Consider the following 22170-nt stretch of genomic DNA (forward strand, 5'->3'; position numbering starts at 1 on the left):
TAATCATCACAATTATGACAAATCACGGCTTGAACTATCTTGCTTTGCATGTAGTCTATCTCATATATTAGTTTCATCTTTTAAGTTCCATTCCTGAAATAAATGAACTTTTGCACGATATTCTAATTTTTTGAGTTTCACCTGTAGGTACTCCTGGACTTACAAATGTTTGTTTAACAGATGTCTAGAATTACAATGGCCTCAGAAACGGTACTCTGTGGTCCACAAAGAACTACTGGCCACCACAAAATGTTGTACTACCATCCCATTCATGTTTGTTTAATTTATATTTCACATTTCTGAACCACCCATCTCCCTCAAACCTTCAGCTAACTACGTTGAAGAGCTGTTTGTTCCTCACTCTTGCATTCATGCCTCCATAGGGTTCCAAGAGACTGGTAAAAACAGCAGGATGTTATTCTAGCTCCACATCTTGTTTCTAATACATGTAATCAGAGGTGGTATTCAACCAGTTTTGACAGGTTCTGGCGAACCAGTAGCGGAAATTGTGAGTAGTTCGGAGAATGGGAATGGGGATTTTGCAGTATCCTTCCCCAGGAGTGGGAAGGGAAGGGATTTTGCAGTATCCTTCCCCTGCCATGCCTTCCAAGCCACACCACGCCCACCAAGCCATACCACGCCCACCACACACCATGTCTACCAAGCCATGCCCACAGAACTGGTAGTAAAAAAATTTGAATCCCGCCACTGCATGTAATCCTCCACTTACAACCACAATTGGGGCCAGAATCTTGCTTTTTGAGAAAAGTGGTCATTAAGCAAGATCCCACATGACACTTTGCTCAACAACTGCAGTCCTGGCTCTCCCAGTTACGGTCATCAAGCCCACTAGAGAGAACAATCATGAGAATGCTGACATTTGCTAGCACTTTTTCCAATTTTGAGATTTGTTCTTCCAGTACACTGAGGGATTTTTCTCTTCCTTTCCAGAAAAAGACTCAAAACGATCAGAAAGGCTCAGAAAATTTGCATGCACTACCAATTTGTCCTTTTTTTTTAGTGTTTCTGAGCCTTCTGGAGAGGAAAGGAAAACACTAGTTCCGAATGCTGGTGTTCCCTAACATCTGTGCCAGATTTGAGGTCCATTCCTCCAGTGCATGGCAATAGGTACAGCACTTAAACTTACATACCACTTCACAGTGCTTTACAGAGTCAGCATATTGATCCCAACATTCTGGATCCTCAGTTTTCCCACCTCGGAAGGATGGAAGGCTGAGTCAACCTTGAGCCGGTGAGAAATGAACTGCTGGCAGTTGGCAGAATTAGCCTGCAATACTTCATTGTAACCACTGTGCCACCGCAGCTCTTTCCATAGAATTTCCTTCTTTGTATGGAGAGGAGGGGAAACCCCTCAGCATGCTAGGGAAACAGCCATTCAAATCCAACTTCCCCTCCTCTCACAACCTTCCCCGTTGAACTGATTTTCTGAGGAAGCCAGCAAAGAAGCTTGCAAATGGAAACCACACGATCGTAAACCCATTTGCAAAGGGTTCTAACTACCAATGGGTTGCCAAGTGCCAGAAATACAGCATATGACCAAGGTGGCGCAATATTTTACAATGGCTGGAAGTGTTTGTAAAGCACCCATTCTAAGGTCGCTGTGACTGCGAATAGTTAAATGACTGGTCATAAATCATGGACTATCTGTACTAGAACCTAATAGATGATTCCCTGGTTGGAGCATGAAGCTAATCACCTCCTTTTGTGCTAATTTTTGAATGGTATCATTCAATTTTTGTTATGAATAATAAAGATAGGATTCTCTGCCATTCACTCACTTAACTTCTCTTTTAGTGTGTAATGGTGAAGTGAGGAGTAACATCTCCAAGGAAATACTGAGGACTACGAAAACTTCTCTAAAGTATCTCCTCCATTTGCTTTTGCAGCTTTCAACTAGAAAACACTTAATTCATACATAGCAAAAACCTTGGCTACCCTTATCATGGTCTCCTTTGCCATTCCTTCACATTCACACATTCCTTCACATGAGCAATAGCCATTCCTGCAGAAGTTGAAAATAAATGGCATTTCTTTCTCCACTTTCCCACAGAAATAGATTTAGTCAGCCTTTATACAGCCAACACTTGAACTCCCAGGAGAAAAAAAAAAACAGATGTTTGAATCGACAAGGAAAATGAGGCTGGAGTTCCCATTAGGTCTCCCTGGGAAAATCCCAAAATATAAGGCTGCCATATCTAAGCTGCAAAAAAAAAAACCAGATCAGAGGGAAGTAAAGAGTTTTCCTATCATTTTACTGCCACCTAGGGAACTGCTGATTTAGTGCATCGGAGATGGGTTATCCAGAAATGCAAATAACGTTACATCAAGGAGAGAACGTAAAGTATCATCCCCGACTCTGCCAAAGATTGTGGAAGGGAGAAAAAAAAATGGCAACAAGGATGACTCGAACGCCTCCAATCGGCCATTTTTTGAAAAGCAAAGAGCAGCATCGCATCAACCGCCGGGTGGGCGGTGCTTGGCTTCCAGGGCAACCGGAGAGAAGCGAAACGCATGCGCACAACATCCACTTTCCTCCCAACCGTCTGCGGCACCCGCGGCCGGTGGCGATCGCCATGTTGATGCTGGGCAGGGGGCTGGATGCCAGGTAACGGGTCGCGGAGGGGCAAAGGAGGCTTCCGGTCTGGAGGAGCCCGCTCGGGTGGCACACTCCCTGGCGTGGGGGGTGTGCTCGCCCAGGAATGGAGGGTAGCGTTGTCCGGGTACGGCGACGGCCGACCCGCCCTGTTGTTGAAGAAGAAGGGGTTTGGGTTTGTCAACTTAAAAGCATCCTTCCTCATCTCGATCAGGGCATATGGGAATGGTAGTCCAGCGTATGCTTTAAGGCAGGGATGGGGAGCTATGGCCCTTTTATGGCTTGTGAACTTCAACTCCCAGAATTCCTCAGCCAGGATTGCTGACACAAGACTTTTGGGAGTTGAAGTCCACAAATCATAAAAGGGCCAAAGCTCCCTATCCCGGCTTTAGTATTTTGGCGGGAAACGCTGGAGACTGTCTCGGCATCCTCGCTCTGATCCTGAATGAGGCGCGCGAGGCCCTCAGAAGTAGCGCTCGCTCCTCCTTTCCCAGCCCCCAGGTCCATCACCGGCGTGGCAGCGCGCTCGGGGCCTCGTCCGTTGAGAGAAGCTCCCCCGGCTTCTCTCCCTGGGCCCAAAAGCCATTGGGATCGATTTTTGACCAATGAACTAAAGACCGCCTTACCGTGTCCCTCCCATTTATTAAAAGGGGCGAGCGAGAGGCGCCATTGCCTTTAGGACAGGACTTCAATAAACTGGTCACGTATGGTCGGGTTATGGTCGCAAAACAATGTGATAAGCAAAGGGGATTTTGTCTCTTACCTTTTATACATACTTGCCTACTGCAGGGAAGTATTTATTCTCTATGATGTGTTCGACTAATGAGTTGCTTTTCCTAAAACCAGTTGCTTTCATGTAAGTATAACTTCATATCCATCCATCTAAGTCCCTTGCCTTTTGCAAGCCACTACTGCAGGAAAGTATTATTCTCTAGGTATGACATGTTTGACTAATGATTTGTTTTTCCTAAAAGCAGTTACTTTCATGTAGGCATAACTTCTTACTTATTTACATGTATCATATAGCCAGCAATTCCCCTCCACTCAGGTCAGCGTAGAGATACAACACAATAAAAACAGTTTAAAACATGCAATCTCACAGTCCAGATTAAAACAATAAACTAAACCAGGGCCTGCATAAACTCCAGGTCTAATACCAAATTCTGTCTTAAATGCTTTGGGGAAGGTTAGGAAAAAGCAGTATAGTTGGATAGCCTATATGCTATTCTAGCAAATAGTGTTTCTAGTGAAACTGTAGGTGGTTGTTTTTAAGGAAGCTCCACAAACATAACCTCATTAAAAAAAAAAAGACCCACCCCCCCTCGTTTCACAAGAAATACTACTCTACTGACCAGCTTTAAGCTCCCTTGCCGGCTGAATAGCCAGGTTAGCAGCCAGTTGAGACCTGGGGAATCCCAAGGGGCAGAGGAAGCAGATCAGCAGAAACAACTGGCACAGAGGGCAGTTGCAGTCTGTAGGCCAAGTCTTATTTCCCATCCAGTCACCCAAGATTATTATAAATCAAGATTTATCTGTATAGGTTCTATTTTCTATTCAGATTTAATGGACACTCATATCTAACAAATGTTGCTTCCCCCCATTAGTTTGTTGAAAGTTAGCTGGTATTGTTGGGTGTGTTTATAATTCTCAACACTACCCCTTTGCCTTTATTAACATAACTCTTCTTTTTTAAATAGGGATAACCAGACCAGGCAAATACGGGAAGCTGTTTCAAATGTGGAAAAACATTTTGGTGAATTATGCCAAATATTTGCAGCATATGTACGAAAAACTGCCAGGCTACGAGACAAAGCAGACCTTTTAGTAAATGAGATACATGCTTATGCCGCTACAGAAACACCAAATTTAAAGCTTGGATTGAAAAATTTTGCAGATGAGTTTTCCAAGCTTCAGGATTATCGCCAAGCAGAGGTATAAATTTACATTCATGCATTTTCTTATGGCAGTACTCAAATTTTGAGTGTTTGCATGTTATGACCATGATAATAAATGAATTACAATTAGAGCTATTGGAATCTAATACTATAGTGTAACTTACCCATAAATAGAACTTTCAATCTTTTGATACATTTCTAATGTTGTCCCTCTGATTCGTTCCAGAAAAATTTCCAGAGCAAGAATTAAACCCCTTTTTCAGTATATTAAGATACCCTAATAAGGGTTTGTGTGTTTAAGATGGATTTGAATGTAATCTTTCACTTTAAAAGATGACCAGCAAATTAATAATTGTATTTTAAACTAAATGATGAGTATGCTAATAAACATGTCATTAGATTTATTTCAGAACAAGTTTTTTTTTCCGCTGCAATTTCCTTCTTATTTTCTTTATTTCAGATTCACTGAAAGTAATGGTAATTTATGCAATGAAAAATTCTAGAATGATTCATCATTACCTCTTTTTATAGGTAGAAAGACTTGAAGCTAAAGTTGTTGAACCTCTGAAATGTTATGGGACCATCATAAAACTTAAGAGAGTATGTAACAGACTTTGTTTCCCCTTTTCATGTTTTAAGGTAGTTAGTGCTCAATTTAGGACCACAATAGAGCCCCAAATTTGTTGAGACTTTCCTTAGGTGAATTTTGCTCCATTTTACGACCTTTCTTGCCACATTTGTTAAGTGAATCACTGTTGTTAAATTAGTGACATGGTTGTTAAGTGAATCTGGCTTTTCCCCCATTGACTTTCTTGCTAGGAGGTCACAAAAAGTGATAACATGATTATGGGACACTGCAACTATCACAAATATAAGTCAGTTGCCAAGTGTCAGAATTTTGATCACCTGACCATGGGGATGCTGTAAAGGTCGTAAGTGTGAAAAACAGTCATAAGACACTTTTTTCAGTGTAATTGTAACTTTGATCAGTCACTAATGAACAGATGTAAATTGAGGACTATCTGTACTTCTCTAAGAACCTGGTGTTTCTAGTCTTTCTTAATTCAAATAATCAAGTCCTAAAATCTATAACTGGCCATGTAATTAAAATTCTGCATGTTTGGATATTGAAAACTGGCAATATCCAAGAAAACTTTGAAATTCAAAAGCATATATTTACACAAAAATACATTTAACACAGGAAGCATGTATATATAATCATAATTTCATTTGTTCATCCAAACCTATATATAAATACACTGAATATTAAATCAAAAAAGGTTTAATATTTCAGTATTTTCTGTTATATACTGTTGTATGGAGATCTTGGAAAAAAATAGATAACAGACTTGCTAGTTTTGTTTGCATGACAAAGAGGGGATTGGGGCTGCATTAACGAGTAATAAGGCTTATTCATATTTTGTCTTATTAAATCAAGACCTAGATGGAATGCAGTAAGTGTTTTCTTACAAAAAATTGTTCCTACATTTGCAGCAGCTATTCAATTTCAGTTGCTTTAAAGTGGGATAAACTCCCATGAAGTTTGTGTGTACTTTCAGATCAGAAGCAATAGTCCTGTAGATCAGACTAGCCATTTTACGGCCCATGGACTACATCTGGCCCTTTAGTTGTCCATTGTCTGGCCAGCAGCGGCAGGGAGGCAAGGCTTTGGCACTGGCAGCGGCATCAGTAGGGCAACATGGGAGGTAGGGATGGCCCTCCATTAACAGTGTCTCCAGTTTCTTATGTGGCCCCTTGAGAAAAGTGGCCCCTTGCTCACCCCTGCTCTAGATACCAATAGCTGAAGATCCAGTTATGATAAATGGCTGTTTTCCTCATTTGATGCCCAAGACTTTGGAAAACAGGATGCTGGAAAAACAAAAGTTACCTATTAGTTCATCCTACAGCAATTCTAAAAAATTGGGGGAAATACTTTATTGAAAAGCAATAACTTCACCTCTCGTTATTATTAAATCAATAGTCTAAGCAAATGCCTAAGTATTCCACAAACATTTAAATAATTCGAAACTTTTTTTTTAAATGTAGTTTTTGAAATGCTTACAATATGTTTGCAGGAGGATCTCAAAGCAACTTTAACAGCAAAGAACAGAGAAGCAAAACAATTATCTCAATTGGAGAGGACCCGTCAACGAAATCCATCTGATCGGCATATTATTGTATCCTTTGCGCACATTCTTATTTAAAACATAGTTAAACTGTTGAAAAAGATTGGTACATGTAAAAAATCAAGTACAATTTCTTTTACATTTTGTTTCTTAAAATTCCTTAGTTGACAATTGATTATCCAGTAATTAAAAGTAATTACCTGCTTATGGGATTATTTCATTGCTCCCTAATTTGTTATAGTTTCAAGATTTACTAAAAACCAGAAGTTATCAATAATCTCTGTCTGATAATCTGATAAACTTGATTTTTTATACAGAAAGAATTGTTTAAATATCAGACATACTGTAGTATTTTCTATAACTTAGAACATATTCCTTTACTGTTAACACCTTCAGTCACAGGTAAGTCGTCAATTTGAAATAGCATAAGATCTCTTAATAATTATGCTTTTTTGTATTTATAATTGTTCCACCAATAAGGTAAAAATAAGTTATATATACCTACCTATACTAAGATCAGTAAGATTTTCTTTAAAGATCCCTTACTTTAGAAGGCAAAGAAGAGTGGTAGCATGTTTTCTGACTAATATACATTATTAAAATTTGTACGTTAGCAAACTAAATTGATTTTTTTTATTAAAATTAATGACTAGTATTGGCATAAAACATAGCATAGATAATTTAATTAGGTATACAAGAGTCAAACTGCTGTACATCTTCATATTACACTACAGAATTTGGCTACATTTAAAGAACTATAATCATTTAAGTCCTAATGTAATATTTGTAAATAAAACTGATTAGAATGACCAGGGTTAGGAGTGAACAGCTCATGGTGTCAGTTCAGTGACTCGCATGGTTCATTGCATGGGCATTATCTAGATTTAAATGGAATGTTCTTATGGTATTTTAACTTTTATTTTTTATTGTTTTATTTCCTAAGGATATAAAGAGTGGGGTATCTGTAGTATAAATAAAAATAATTAAACATTAAATAAAGTCAAAATACTAAGAAAAATATTACTCCTAAAGTTAAAAACGACTACAGCAGCAAATCAGCTTAACGTCCATAAAATCTTTGAATTAAGTCTTAGGAATCAAAGACTGAAAGAATAGTGCTTTATTAGCACATCTATTGCAAATAATGTTTCCAGATGAGAAAAATAGAAACATTTTCTCATTTTATCTTAGAAATCTTTAGAAACATTTTCCCAAGGATCCTAATAGGGCCACAACCATAGAGCACACTCCTAGAGTGGCTGCTGCTGGAAGACTCGGCAGCCGAGTTTTGGAGTTTGGAAGCCGGAGAAGTTACGCTTGGAGCGCGGCGGGGGCGGAACAGGCGCTCACACAACCCCCTTCTCCAGCCGGGCACAGCTTCATGCACTGACCTAGGGGGTATCCCGAATGTGCCAAGCCACGGGAGCTGGGGAGAGCGCCACGTGCCTTGGTGCCTTAGGGATACCCCCTAGGTCAGTGAATGGCGTTCTGCGCGGCTAGAGAAGGGGGTTTTCCGGGCGGCTGCTCATGAGCATGGTCACCTCATGGCTGCTTCACCCGAGGCTATGCCTGGCTCTTCGGGAGCCAGTTGGCAAGGGAGCAGCCACCTGGCAACTCCCCCCTCCTGCCAGGCAGATTGCCACTCCCCAACCTAGCGGTATCCTGAAGGCAGCAATCAACGTGAGCGCCCTCGTCTCCCCCGGCTCAGCGCCTTCGAGATACCGCTAGGTCAGTGAGCAGTGCTTTGCCTGGCCGGGGAGGGGGTTGTCCAGGGGGCTTATTTTCAGGAGTGGGCTTATATTTTTGCCCACGTGAAAAATGCAGCAAGGTGTTAGTTTCAGGACAGGTCGTATTTTCAGGAAAACACGGTAGTGTAGGTAAACTAGATATATTTTTGCAATCACTGCCGTCTACAGAATCTTTCGCACTTAACATAGTTATCTAAAACAGCAATGAAACATTTTTAGAATTGTATTTTCTATAAGGTTTGTAGTACTTTTCAAATTGTGGGAAATACATAATTGATTTAGGGTATCTTATCTAGGGGCTATAGATACAGCACTATGCTTTCTCAGGCGGTTTATCTAATAATTTTTAAATAGAACATTGGAAAGCGTATGTTGTAGGGAAAAAATCACTTTATTTTTAAGGCTGAAAGTGAATTACAGAGAGCCTCTCTGGATGCAACTAGAACAAGTCGACAGTTGGAAGAAACAATTGACAATTTTGAAAAACAAAAAATAAAAGATATTAAGGTAAGTACGTAATTTTGGTACAAAGCAACAAGGCAATACAGATAGTGGGGTTAACAGACTTTCTGAAATGGGAACAAACTTCTCCACACATTTAATGAACTTGCAAATGAGTGAGCCAAGTTGGTTAGCCTCCATATGAGGACCCTAGAAAGAATAGAATTCCTGATTTTATTTTTAAAATTGGCATGTTCAAATTTAGTGACAGAATTCAAATTACGTTCAATAAATAATTAAAACTGGCAGTTTTTAAACAGTGCATGTCAGAGATACAATTTAGCCACAGCAAATTGCTGCTTCTGTTAAAATATTTACAGTGAAAGAACACTGCTCAGATTTATTACAGAATTTGATCATACTAAAATTACAGAATTGTAGTGCAATTAGTATTTGAATAGATTAACATTAAAATGTATTAATTCTAAGGAATAGGCAGTTCTTTTAGTAAATAAATGAAATCTGAATTTAGTACTTAACACTGAGCCAGATACTAGGATGAGTGGAAAAAATAATGCTCAGATGGTCCATGCTGTTACATTTCACATAAGAAACCTTCAAACAAAAAAGTGTATAAAAACTTTTCCCAGTTGAAGTCGGGAAAGAACAAGTATTCTACTCAACTGTTCAGAAATAAGTTGTGGCTGCACTGATCTCTTTTAGGCAGATACTAGTCATCCTGTACAAAAGGCACCAATTATACAAAGACTTACAAACTGTAAATTGAACATTATTATTTTTTTCAAGCATAGTAAAGTTTTCTAGTTTTGATAGTCATGGCTCAATTATTGCCACAACTGTCATAAATCAAGAGATAGATAAATAAATATATATATATATATAAATATATAATATTCTACCCTTTATTTTTAGAACATACTTTCAGAATTCATTACAATTGAAATGTTATTTCATGGGAAAGCCTTAGAAATTTATACTGCTGCATTCCAAAATATACAAAATATTGATGAGAATGAAGATTTAGAGGTAAGAGACCAAATGCATATTTGGTAAAGTTGTAGTCAGTTGGTTTTGTAGCGTATTAGTTTTAAAAGTTAGCTGTTGCAAAGTAATTTGTTTAAATAATACTTTATTGGATAATTGAATATATTTTAAAATGCATATGATTCTATTCAACAAACAAAAATCTCAAGGAATATAGTCTTTATATTTTAAAGCAGACCAAAAATTAGATTGAATAAGCAACAGAAAGGTTTCCTATTCTTGCTCATTCTGTCCATAAATAGAGATGCAATTTATTAAATCTCTTATCAAAGATTTGGTGATAGGAAGCAATGGATGACAGTAATATTGATACTTACTCTGTCTTCCTCATTTTAACTTTTTAAAAGTGTAATGTGCCTCCCTAAATTGTATAAGGAATGTGTTGAAATAATTTTTGCTGATTTAAGAGCTGCTAGCACTTCAAAATATTTTTTTGCAACATGGAAGGCAAGTAAATAAGCCTTTTAACCTAATTTGCAGGAATTCTTCCACATCTAGAAGTTGGGATGTAAAAAGCCAAGCATAGGCAACATAAATTCAGCCAAAACTTCTTTAATTGCTTTTAATAATTTAAAACTGAATGACTTCCAAAAAATAGATTTCTCTTCAGTACTGAAGTGATAAAGGAAACTTCAATTGTAGATACCCTCTCCTGCTTGACCTGCACATATTAACGAATATCCAGATTTTGGACTGATGTTCATCTCTGGCAACATATTTTCAGAAGAGATGAAGAGCCAATATTATTCAACTTCCTCTCTCTACAGCTTTTTACAATACATCCTAGAAGTCTTACTACTTTGATTTACACCAGTCTGTTCAGATTAAAATGTGGTCTACTGGGAGTATTCCAAGAAATGTGTTAAGGTGATGTTTATATCACTTAAATCAGCATAGTACTTAGGTAATCATAACTTCCTGAGAAAGTGTGTGCCTCAGAATTGCTGCATGCATTCCAAATCTCACTATCAACATTTAAGTTTTATTAACAGGTATTTCGAAGTTCACTTTATCCACCAGAACATCAAACCCGTTTGGATATTGTTCGTGCAAATTCTAAATCTCCCCTTCAGAGAACTGGTTCTTCCAGAACTTGTACTGGAATAGTTCAGGTAAAAAAAAGATTTTGAATTTTTTTGTTACTAAGTGCTAAAAATGTTTTAATATAGCCTTTCCAAATAATCTATTATCTCTAACTAGAAATCTATTAGATATCAAATGGTTTGAATGCCCACTTTACTTGCCACTTCAGTAAAGTTAAAAATGAATTTATAAAACATTTTATTTCTAACAGCGAATACACTCAGATGTGTAAATCTTTTATGAAAACCTCATTAGGGATAATAGTGGAACTTGTTTTAAGGGGCTTTTTTAGTACCATTTTAAAATATTGAGACTAGCATTTGTAATACATCTGTGTGTAAAATACAGTATGTTTTGGACTAAAAGCAGATTTTTAAATTTAAAAACTTATGTGCCAATTTATTTTTTCATCTTATATGTATTCGTTCATTTCAGAAAATCTGGCTGAAAATACTTCCATTTGTAAGCCATTAAATATAATTCAGAAAGATAGTTGATGTGTAGGATAGTTTGCCAACAATGAATCCTTACATACAAAAAATACTTTACAAAAATGTTTTTCTGTCTCCAATGAATGCTTTTCAGTTGTTCTCAAACAGCTTATGTTCTTTGGTAGCAGATTGCTAGGAATCGCCTTAAGGAAGATGAAGCAGAAGAAGAGGAAGAGGAGGAAGATGAAGAATTAGAAACCACTAAGGAAGAAAGATAGCTTTTGCCACAACAAAACATTCCTCAAATTAAAAATACTAATTGTATTTACATTTCATGTTAAGATATCATAAGGACAGCCATTAAAATTACTGCAAAACATGCATTATTTTGACCACCTTATGATCTCTTAATAGTTTGTGTACAAAAGTTGTGAAAATTGAGATATTTTTTAAAAAGTTGTGTCAATTATGACAATCACTTGAAACCAAGTTTTCAAAACAGATATTCCCATTGATTATCTACTAACAAAAGGAAATGAGGTATATGTTCATATTTATTAAACAATATGCCGTTATTCCCTTGTAACCCAATAAAATGACCTTGATAAATTCCTTTGATGTATTATAGAATCCATCCACTGTCAAAACATCTAAATTTACTTTGGCCTGTACACAATGCTATAATTCTAAAAAAGTACAGGTAGTTTTTGACTGTTCTGACCTAGGCTTCCTGATACAGTAAAAAGCACACGCTTAGTCCCAAAAGCCCTCTTTATTTCAAAGGCTGTGAATTATGTTCATTCACAGCCTGTAATGAGTCCTAAATAGTTGTAAAGAATCCTACAGTAGACTGCCAAAGTCTTTCGGAATAAGGCTGATAAGCTACCTTTATCTGCCCTGTAACGCTGCCAAAGACTTAACTAGCAATTAGCTTGGCAAGGCCACATGGAGCAGTGTCAAAACGGAGTAAACTGATCAGCATGAACCAAGTTCCTTCCTGCAAAGGCTCATGTGCCTTTGCTCCTCCTTTATGTCCTGTGGGAGGGGCCAATCACCTCCAAGCCTTATTCCCGAGTTGTCCCTTCTGTCTTAACTGTTCTTGCCTTCTGGCAGATCTGTGCATGCGTGCACTGGGAACAGGGGAAGGTGTTCCTCTGCCTCGCTGCTGTCCGACTGGAGGCTCCGGAGGCAACACATAGCTCCCAGATGGCCCTCACCCCCGACCGAGCCCTTGTCCGAGCTGTCCCCAAATTCCAGGACTAGCCCATGTTCATCCCCAACCTCCTTGCTGTCCAACTCTGCTGCCAGCTCCGCAGACCAGTGGACCACAACATTGACTTACAACTATGATTGAGCCCATAATTCTGTTGAGAAGACAATTATTGAGTTCTGTCTTATTTTATTTTCCCCCACAGTTGTTAAGTGAATCAGTGCAGTTGTTAAGCATGCAGTCATTAAGTGAATCTGGCTTCCTCCATTGACCTTGTGGGGACCTGGTAGGAAAGATTATAAATGATGATCACATTATCCCAGGTCACTTTTCAATACCAGTATAACCTTGAACAGTCACTAAGCAAATAGTTGTAAGTCGAAAACAAGTTGTATCAGAAAGATCTTGATCGTTAATTATTTCCAGCCCTATCTTCCAGCATGCCATCTAATTGGAGAACTGTCACTGAAGCTTGAATATAATTTTCTCAGCCCACCCTTAGCCAGATTCTTTGGTGTTTAACTGAATAATCATATTTGATTTGCAACAGAAGTGTGAGTCAGTATTAAATGGTTTACCTTTCAGCATTTTATAGTATAGCTTTCAGTTTTCAGTCAAAATTCACATATTTAGAAGAAAAATGGGATTTAATTTTTTTTCTCATTTTATAATTATTAATTATGTATTAGCAATATTCTAATCCATTCTATTTAATTGTAGGTTATCATATTTTAAAAATAAAAAATGCTTTAAAAACTAAGTATTTATATCCTGTCTTAGTGATTCTGAAACTGATGCCGATAGCACAATGTTTTTAAACTACAAAACACTAAGTTTGAAACTAAAGAAAATAAGCACTTAACTTCCATCAATGGTAATTAAAATGCAGATGTGCAAAAACCTAAAACTGAACTATAATCTCTTTACCTCAAGTAACTAAAAATAAATTTACACTGTACAATGGTGCCTAGAATATTATCCTTGGAATACTATAATTGAACTTGCAAATCAATATATGACAAACTGCAAAATACTGAAAAAAAGCAGTTTTCTTTACTAATACTTGAAAAACATTTTCCTGGCTCAGCTAATTAAGAGTAATAATATGATGACTCCCTTTTATCCATGTCAAACACTATATTTAAGAGAAAAACATAATTACTCAGAAGAGATGTGGTATATGAAATAAGATTTGTTGATTATCATCCTGATGTCCCATATCTAAGAATTCAACATCGCCTTTCACAATCTGATTAATACCCTCCAGATTATGATTAATTCCCAAGCAAAGTAGTTTTGATGAGAATTATAGTTTAATGCATTTGGAAGACAGACAGTTGGGAAAGACTTGCCTAATGCATACAAAGCCAAAGCAATGTTAAAATGATGCTGCAGCTGCAAGTACCCAAGGTAAGTAAAAATGCCCTTACAATGCACATAGAACAACTTGAAAATGTTTGTTGTTTTAAATGCTTGATACTTTTCAGCTGTAATTTCTTTTTTCTCCCTACCATGATATTTAAAAGAATGTGTTAAGTATATAGTATTATATACTATATAGCAGCTATGGTGAACCATTTTTGGCTTGAGTGCCATAAGTGGGGGGAGCGCAGGGGGTCGTGTGCGGGCATGCCGCACCCATAATGCAATGCGTGACAAACACAGCCCCAGTGTGCATGGACGCACTACAGGCGCTTCCCCCCACACACACTTTTTGCATGCTTTTTTTACCCTCCCCAGGCTCCAGAGCTTTATAGGAGCCTGGGAAGGGCGAAAACAGCCTCCCACCCCCAGAAGCCCTCCTGAGGCTTCAGGGACCTTCAGGAGGCTTCCTGAAGCCTTCGGAGCACTCAAAATGACCCTCCAAGCAAACCGGAAGTCACTTCCAGTTTGCTCAGAGGGTCATTTTGAGTGCTCCAAAGGCTTCAGGGAAGCTCATGAAGCCTCCGGAGGGTCTGCAGGGGACGGGGGAGGCTCTTTTCACCCTCCTCAGGCTCCTATAAAGCCTCTGGAGCCTGGGGAGGACGAAAAATGGCTTTAAAAAGGGGTAATCTCAGCTGGCCAGCTGACAAGGCAGCACCTTGCGTGCCCTGACAAATGGCTTCGCGTACCATAGGTTCCCCATCACTGCTATATAGTATAGTATGCTACCGAAGGATACTATTGCCAAATTAATAGAAAATCTAGACATGAAACAAAATTGTATGGGTATACAGATATCACAGTAAGTTGCATTCTTTAGGCTATGCTATGCAGTATTTTAAAATTGTGCCTGTTCCTATAAAACTTAATGTATAAAATTATTATCTATGTTCACATATGCCAAATATAAAACTTGTTCTTATTGCAAGATATTGCTGCTAGAATTGCAAGATATTACTGCTATGAATAAACAAAGCATCAATGACCCATCCACATATTTCAGTGCATGTACTTTTATTTTAAAAGAAAGGTTGAGCTGACAATAACAAAACCATTCAAGCTATCACTGAGAATTAACAATGGACAAGAATCCTATGGATTTAATATATACAAAGATGAAACAACCTATGCTTTTGAACAACTCTGAAAATACAATGTTTTACATCAAACCATATTTAGATAAACTGCAAATATACATGTAGCAGAGGGATGAAATACATGTCAACTTTCATAATTCAGCTATGCATATTTTAAAGATAACTTGGCAGAACTTTGAGGTTGATCCATTATTTTTAAAAAATCAATTAAAATGCTGCAATTTAAAAATTTAACAATGCTTTATAATGCTTAACCTTTTAGGGTTTCTTCATTTTCCAAGTAAAAAATTGTGAATTATAATGAAATAATACTGTATATTTATTCTACCACATTTTCATCTATACCAAGGTTAATCTAACTTTGCGCTGCCCAATTGGCCTATCATTCAGTTCATTAATAGCAGCCTCTGCCTCTTTGTAATTTATTAGAGCAATGATTGCTTCCCCAGAAAACATTCCATATTCATTGTGCTGAACAGAAAGAGATTCTGGTATAATTTTATAGCCATGGAAAAAATCCAGAATTTCATTAGGAGAAGCCCGAAATGGGATATTTTTTAATTTGATAAGTGTTACAGAATCTGAGCCACCACCAAAGTTAGAATCGGACACAAAGTGCCTATCAGAAAAATTTCCAGGAATACCATCACCAAATTCTTCAAATTGCGGAGGACCCCTATCAGATGAGCAGATAAAATCATCGGACAGGCTTCTATAGTCACCTTCCTGCATAGAAGGTCTTTGTGAATCAACAGAATAAAAGTTTTCATCTCTTTCGCGACTATGGTGATGCCCTTGTATCTTTTCATTAGACGCTGAGGAAATATTTATACCAAACTCTTGCATTTGCTCCTCGGGTATACATCTTACGAGTACCTCTGTCCCCAAAAAGCATCGGCGATTTAAGCTTTCAGCTTTTCGGGCCTGGTTTTCTGTCTTGAATTTAACTAGTGCTTCTCCCAGTCCAACTCCTTTGTCATCATAAAGCAAATAAATGTCATTGTCATCTATGTTAAATCCCGCGAAGAATTTTTGTACTTCAACGTTTGTCACATCAAATGGAAAATTTCTTACATACACACATGTCTTTGAGCCAAGATAGCCATCTTGATTGTTTTTATCCTTTACAGGGCGACGTCCTTCTGATAATCTTTTAACTTCAGAAGATCCAATTAATTCTAGCACTCTTGTTTTGGAAATAGGGAAAATGTAAACTTGTCGTTCAAAAAGATCAAGCTTGTGATAATTCAGAGCTGCTGTATATGCTTCTTCTGATCGGAGTATAATAACTGCATCCTTGTTTCTTGCCTCGTTATCCTCAGATTTTATAAAAGTAATGTCATTGTTCACTAAAGGTACCTCCTCAAAGAACACCCGCAAGTCCCTCTTTACAACAGCAGACGACAGATTTTTAAGATATAAGTAACGTACCTTGCTCTGGGAGGAATGGGACTGGCTTGGAGCAGAGAAAGGTGAATGAGAGCGGGTTTTAACCCTCCTTGGAGACCTTGAACGGGTACGTGCTGTGATCCTCCTTGGAGAATGTGAATGCATAGGTTCCATGGCCCTCCGTGGTGGTGACTTTGAACCATTGCGTGCTGTGACCCTCCTTGAACCAGTGTGTGCCATATCTCTCTGAGGAGATCTTGAAAAGGCATGTGCCGTAACCGTTTGTGAAGGAGATTTTGAATAGCTGCTTTCCGTAATCCTCCATGAAGGAGACCTTGAATTAACCTGTGATACTGCTCTACGTGGTGGAGTTCTGGATCTGGTACGTTTTCTTGAAGACAAATAGCCTGGCTCTTTTTTTGGATGTTCTGTGTTTGAAAAATATTGTCCTTTATTCAAATCATGTTGAAAGTGGAAATAATTATCTGTCTCTTCTTCTATCCTACCACCATACTTAATCCATGTACCTTCACTGGAGGGACGTACTTCTATAAACCGTGAACCCATATAATTCCTATCCCGCTGCAGTCCTTTCATGGCATCACTTAATGTTGCAAATTTGACCAAACCATCTCCATTGATTCGACCATTGGATTTTAACAGAATTACCCCCTCCACTTGTAATCCAGAGAAGAAATTGAACACATCGTCTTCTGTTGAAGAATAAGGCATACCACGTATGAATAAATATAACCTATCAGAATTAGATTCTTCTGCCTTAGGCTGGTTAAAATTCGATTTTGAAATATTTATATTACTGTTTCGAGAGCCACTAGAATGAAACTCATCCTCCAAAGGAATTCTGGGATCATGGCTAGATTTACCAATTCCCTTTTTAATGACATGAGCTATATTTGAAAGGTTTCCAACATCAGAAGTTCCGGAATTATTAGGACCTGTCCGCCTAGGTCCTCCTCCTCCTCTTCCACCACGATCAAATCTTTTCCTGTTAATTTCTATTATGTTCTGCATTTCTGTCTTGCTACTAAGAAAGAACTGTATACGTGAATCCTTGATAAATCCTCCTGAATAGCTCATTGCTTGTCTGGCATCTTCATCTGTTGCAAATATAATAAAAGCTTCCCCCTTTTCTCCTCCAATAATATGTACACCTCCATCAGGAATATTCAATCCTGAGCAGAAACGACGAATATCTGCAGAACCCGCAACAAGAGGAAGTCCCTGTAAACGGATGACTACAGCCATTTTGAGCTCAACCCACAGCAATAATCACCTGTGGACAAAAAGGCATACATGGTAACAAGCCTTTAGTACTGGAAGAATACTAGGCCTACACTACACCACTTAAAACAAAACAAAAATCCTGCCATTATTGAAAGAATGCCTACATTTCAAATCATACAACCTAATTTAATCTGAATGTTTATAAACACTGGCCAGTCTGAAATAAGTGTACAGTTCCCAATAATAACCTCAATCATAAAAGCACCAATGTCAATCTATGATGAAAGCTATCAAAGCTTTCACAGCATCTTATAAAATCCAGTAAAAGAAAACACCTTGTTTTCCATTATCTGACATCCTGAATTACTTTGATAAAAAAGATGTCATATCACTTCCAAGCAATAATATTTAAGCATTTGCTGTCAGGCCGGCTCATCTCATAAAGAATTAAATTCAGTAACTTTTTCTCCATGTTTATTCTTTCCTATGATTAGACAGCCAACTGCACATCTTCCTTTGCAGTCATCAGCTTGGAAAAAAAGCCATCAAATCTGACAATACAAATATCAAGCTTTCAGAAGCTTACCTGGTTCTTCTTGGAAGGCCTGATAAAGGCTGTGAAATCAACTGTGGAAAGAAAATGAAACAAAATTAATGGCGAAGAAGCAGATTTACATTTTAAGCCACATTCAGTGGGATATCCAGAACCATGGTGAACATTAACAACCGAGTAAGAAATAAAAAAATAGCAAGTTGTTCCATTCCTTTCCTATTCCCGAGACGTATCAAAAAACCAGGTTTTGTGAATTTCAATTGTGTATCTTGTTTTTACATGTTTTGAGAGGTTCATTGTGCTCTATACTTAAGTTGATGTCAGAAACAGTGATGTGAGATTGATCTTCAAAATTTTGATACAGGTAAAAAAATTGATTAAAAAATATCCTTTTCCTCAATGTCCTCAGTCCTTGAAAGTTCCACATAAAAAAGTGTCCAGTTCTTCTAACATGCTTTTTCTTTTTAAAAAAAACAGCAGAATGTTCATCAAAAATTGAATAAGTGAACAAATTAATGAAATTCCAACTTCAGAAATTCCAGGAAAACATATTGATGTTATACCAATTTCCCCATAACTGTTGCTGTGCCAATATGAATCCAGAGAAATCCAGTATGTTAGAATAACTTTGATAAGTACCTTGCGAAGGTAGAAGTACACATGTGATGACTATATGCAGCAATAGATTTATATAGCACTTGTAATATCCATATTTCACAAGTTCCAAAAAAAGGAAATAACAAAAAAGTACAGTATAAACCTATAAAACCTTAGAGAGGTAAGGTCCCACTAAGCTTATCAAAGTCCATTTACAAATGTATACAGTACTGCAGTTTCAGTACCAAAGATCTATTACAATATCAAATACATGGAAGGAAATATGTTCAATTTAATATTCTATTAATAGAATATTAATAGCAGAACCCAAATAATATATCTGATGTACAAAAATTTAAGACTGTAAACAAATATACTAAGTATTGGTATCTGTCATTAAGCTTAGAACCAAACTTTCTCCACATCCTACAAAACTATGGCACATCCATCTTTCCTTTTAAAGGCCTTACATAATTTGTAAGATCCAATCCATAAGTAGTTTCTAAATTTCACTGAAAACAATGGCAACTAATCTAGGGACATGAATAACAAAAAGCTTACATCAACAATTAATAGCTTTCATGCAATGCTACCTAGCCAGATACAACTGTTACTACTAACATTATTGCCAGCTCAATGTTTCCCTTGAACACAAATGAATAATAAACAACTAGATTCAACAAAGATTGATAGCAATATATCCTGTCCTTTATTTCCAAGAGGTCTATTGAGCAATGGAAAATCCCAACTGAAAATTAACAATTATTAAAATTTCAATTTCTGATTATCAAGTAAACCAAAACACAAGGAGTAACGAGGAGAAAAAACATATTAAACAAGGACTTCAGTAATGCAGCACTAATTTCTGAGCAGATACAATGGACCCTACTAGTAAGCTTTAAAACACCTTCTAAAGGCCAACTGAATACTGTAGTTAACCACATGCCAAAAAAAACCCAAAACTACTTCCAGCCCTCTATGGATCAGTTAATATTATACAATTCCGTACAGGAGGAGGATATCAGATGAAGTGGTTTATTTGTTTTTGCAGTTAAAATATACTCTCTGCATTTTATTCTTGTGTAATCTATATGTGAATTTGAGCGAGCAAGCATTGATTCCTGTTAAAACAGGCCCATTCATTCCTATCTATTCAATGACTACTGCTGGAGTAGTGCCTGGTTGAACTCTTTTCCCAGAAAGGTAGTTGCAAAGATTTATTCCTCCTAGAATGCAGAGTGTAGCAGAGCTGTGGAATATGAGGCATGGCTTCCGTTATTGCAATCCTGGTAGAAAAATACACTGCACAAAGACCAGGTGGGATGAAAAAAGCATGTCTTCTCTCTAGCAATTATCAATACCCATTCCTTTCCAAGATATGTTGGATATGTTGACTAAGATGAGATCAGAAATACAGATCGTGATGGAAATCAGCCGGTGGAACAAGCTGTGTCTCCGGACTTTCATCTTGTACAGCATCTTTATACAAATTCAGTTTTCTAGTATCATCCAACTCCCTTCCTCGGGAAAACTTTCGGAGTGATCCCATGTGAAAGCGCCATTAAACCAGAGAACAAAACCACAAGAGCTACGAGGCCTTCCGTAGCGTGTTCCATCCTGAAACGACCTTCCGACGCAGAACCAGGGCGACCATTTCCAAACACAGCAGTCATTTTTCTTTCCATCCCCGTCCTAAACAAGGGAAAGTCTTCGCTTCCGGCGAATTGTTTTAAAAGTCTCATGTTTTATCAAAGACACCGAACAGCAAACGCCTCGGCATCACCGGGCAGAGCCCAAACGCATTTTTCCACCCCTCTTTTTCCCCCCACGCTTATTTACGCATTACCACTTGCCGGCCTCAGTCGGCCTCTCAGCTCAGAGCGCGACGAGAAAACGGATTGCAAAGTGCGGCTTTAGAAGCTCCCGTCGAACGCCAGCAACTCCTCAAACACATACACACACAATACGGACACCCGTTAAGAATGACCCCGCCCGCCTTTCGTTTTTACTAACCAGGCCCCTGGGAGTCGAATGAGGCCTCGGAAGAGCCTCAGCTCCGTAATTTCCCGCGGAGAAAAAAAAAGAAGCCCGCGCTTGCTTTTAACAGGTTATGAGGCAAAAACGTCGCGGCCTCTTCCCCCTCTGCACTCGGGGACGCCAATCTCTCCAGGCGTCCGTCAGGAAAGCGGCTGCGGGCGTCTCGCCCTCTGAAAAACTACGGTGCGCCCTCCCCCCGCTTCTATCTCCCGAAGCGAGAAAAGACCTATCCGCAATATACAAAATGGCAGCCGCGCTTCCGCTCTAGCTGCCCGCGTCCCACTTCAGCAAAGCGATTGAGCGCGAGTTTCCGCGCGCATGCTCAGAGCGGTACTTTAAAAAGCGCACGCGCCGTGACCCGGAAGCTCAAAGTTTGGTCGTTCATACAACGTGTCTAACTGCTTCTGATGGCCGCTAGTGCCATTTTTTTTTCACGTGTTTAAAAAAAAGTTTTGTAGAGGAAGGAGGAGTGAAAGATTGCAAATTTTATTAGCAATCGGATTGCGTGTAGAACAGCGTTTTGCACGGGACTTGCAAATTTAGCATAATATTAAGTCCATTTGGCTTCCTAGAGCAAACTAAGATTTTTTATTTATTTATACAAGCTATTTATACAAGTGTAAATTTTTTCAGTGCCAGTGTAACTTTGAACGGTTATGAAATGTATGGTTGTAAGGGAATTCAACTGATCTGGAGGTTTCAGTGTCCAAGTGTGCAGTTATTTTTTCCAGCTGTTAGAAAATAACTATATTAAAATTTATTTATAATATTACAATAAGCTCTTTTATAATTTTTAAAATACATTTTTTAAAGTATGTGTTTTAACAAATCGCTTGTGTTGATTTTGCCGGTTGCAGCAGCCTAAGAAATAGATTCAAAATCATTCCCTGCAAAATGTGTTACTGTAAAACACTGCAAAGTACTTAATAAGTACATATAATGCCTTACATAAAGTATTTAAAACTTACTGTTCAAAAATCATTACACCAAAAAAGCTGTGAAAATGAAAGCTAAATTTAATAAAATCCATTTAATCATAACAATGATATCCTAATACTTACCATCATCTGTATAAGTGATGTTGACAATGGATTTTTTTATTTGAGATCTCATAATGTAATAAAATGATCTACTCACTCCACTCTCAATTAGTGTTTTTTTAATGCAGTATTTTGTTTTAATTCAACAAAAATAACATGGGGGGAGAAGTGCAGATT

General features: G+C 37.9%; 2 protein-coding genes across 4 annotated transcripts; one reads left to right on the plus strand and one right to left on the minus strand.

Annotated features, from left to right (window-relative positions):
- Positions 1–2549: 2549 nt before the first annotated feature.
- On the plus strand, positions 2550–13373 carry CIBAR1 (CBY1 interacting BAR domain containing 1). The gene is made up of 8 exons (XM_081951596.1): positions 2550–2626; positions 4312–4546; positions 5041–5109; positions 6585–6686; positions 8762–8890; positions 9758–9871; positions 10882–11001; positions 11589–13373. The coding sequence occupies exons 1-8, from the start codon at positions 2595–2597 to the stop codon at positions 11679–11681; spliced, it is 894 nt and encodes a 297-aa protein (XP_081807722.1). The 5' UTR covers positions 2550–2594; the 3' UTR covers positions 11682–13373.
- Positions 13374–15032: 1659 nt separating this feature from the next.
- Positions 15033–21246, minus strand: RBM12B (RNA binding motif protein 12B). Of its 3 annotated transcripts, none has more exons than XM_081951593.1 (3): positions 20930–21246; positions 18353–18393; positions 15033–17815 (listed from the first exon to the last, which is right to left on the minus strand). In XM_081951593.1, exon 3 carries the CDS (start codon positions 17785–17787, stop codon positions 15472–15474), a length of 2316 nt encoding a protein of 771 aa, XP_081807719.1. In that variant the 5' UTR covers positions 17788–17815; positions 18353–18393; positions 20930–21246; the 3' UTR covers positions 15033–15471. The 3 variants fall into 3 exon arrangements, with proteins under 3 accessions (XP_081807719.1, XP_081807721.1, XP_081807720.1); XM_081951595.1 differs by lacking the exon at positions 20930–21246 and adding an exon at positions 20770–20889; XM_081951594.1 differs by lacking the exon at positions 20930–21246 and having other exon boundaries at positions 18353–20739.
- Between the last annotated feature and the right edge of the window lie 924 nt (positions 21247–22170).

Source organism: Natrix helvetica, assembly GCF_964273705.1.
Source record: "Natrix helvetica genome assembly, chromosome: 4".
NCBI classification, from domain to species: domain Eukaryota; kingdom Metazoa; phylum Chordata; class Lepidosauria; order Squamata; family Natricidae; genus Natrix; species Natrix helvetica.

Coding starts and splice junctions, on each gene's coding strand:
- CIBAR1 (XM_081951596.1), top strand. CDS start 2,595: ATGTTGATGCTGGGCAGGGGGCTGGATGCCAG. Junction 5,110..6,584: donor CCATCATAAAACTTAAGAGA/GTATGTAACAGA, acceptor ATATGTTTGCAG/GAGGATCTCAAAGCAACTTT. Junction 6,687..8,761: donor CATCTGATCGGCATATTATT/GTATCCTTTGCG, acceptor CGTATGTTGTAG/GGAAAAAATCACTTTATTTT.
- RBM12B (XM_081951593.1), bottom strand. CDS start 17,787: ATGGCTGTAGTCATCCGTTTACAGGGACTTCCTCTTGTTGCGGGTTCT.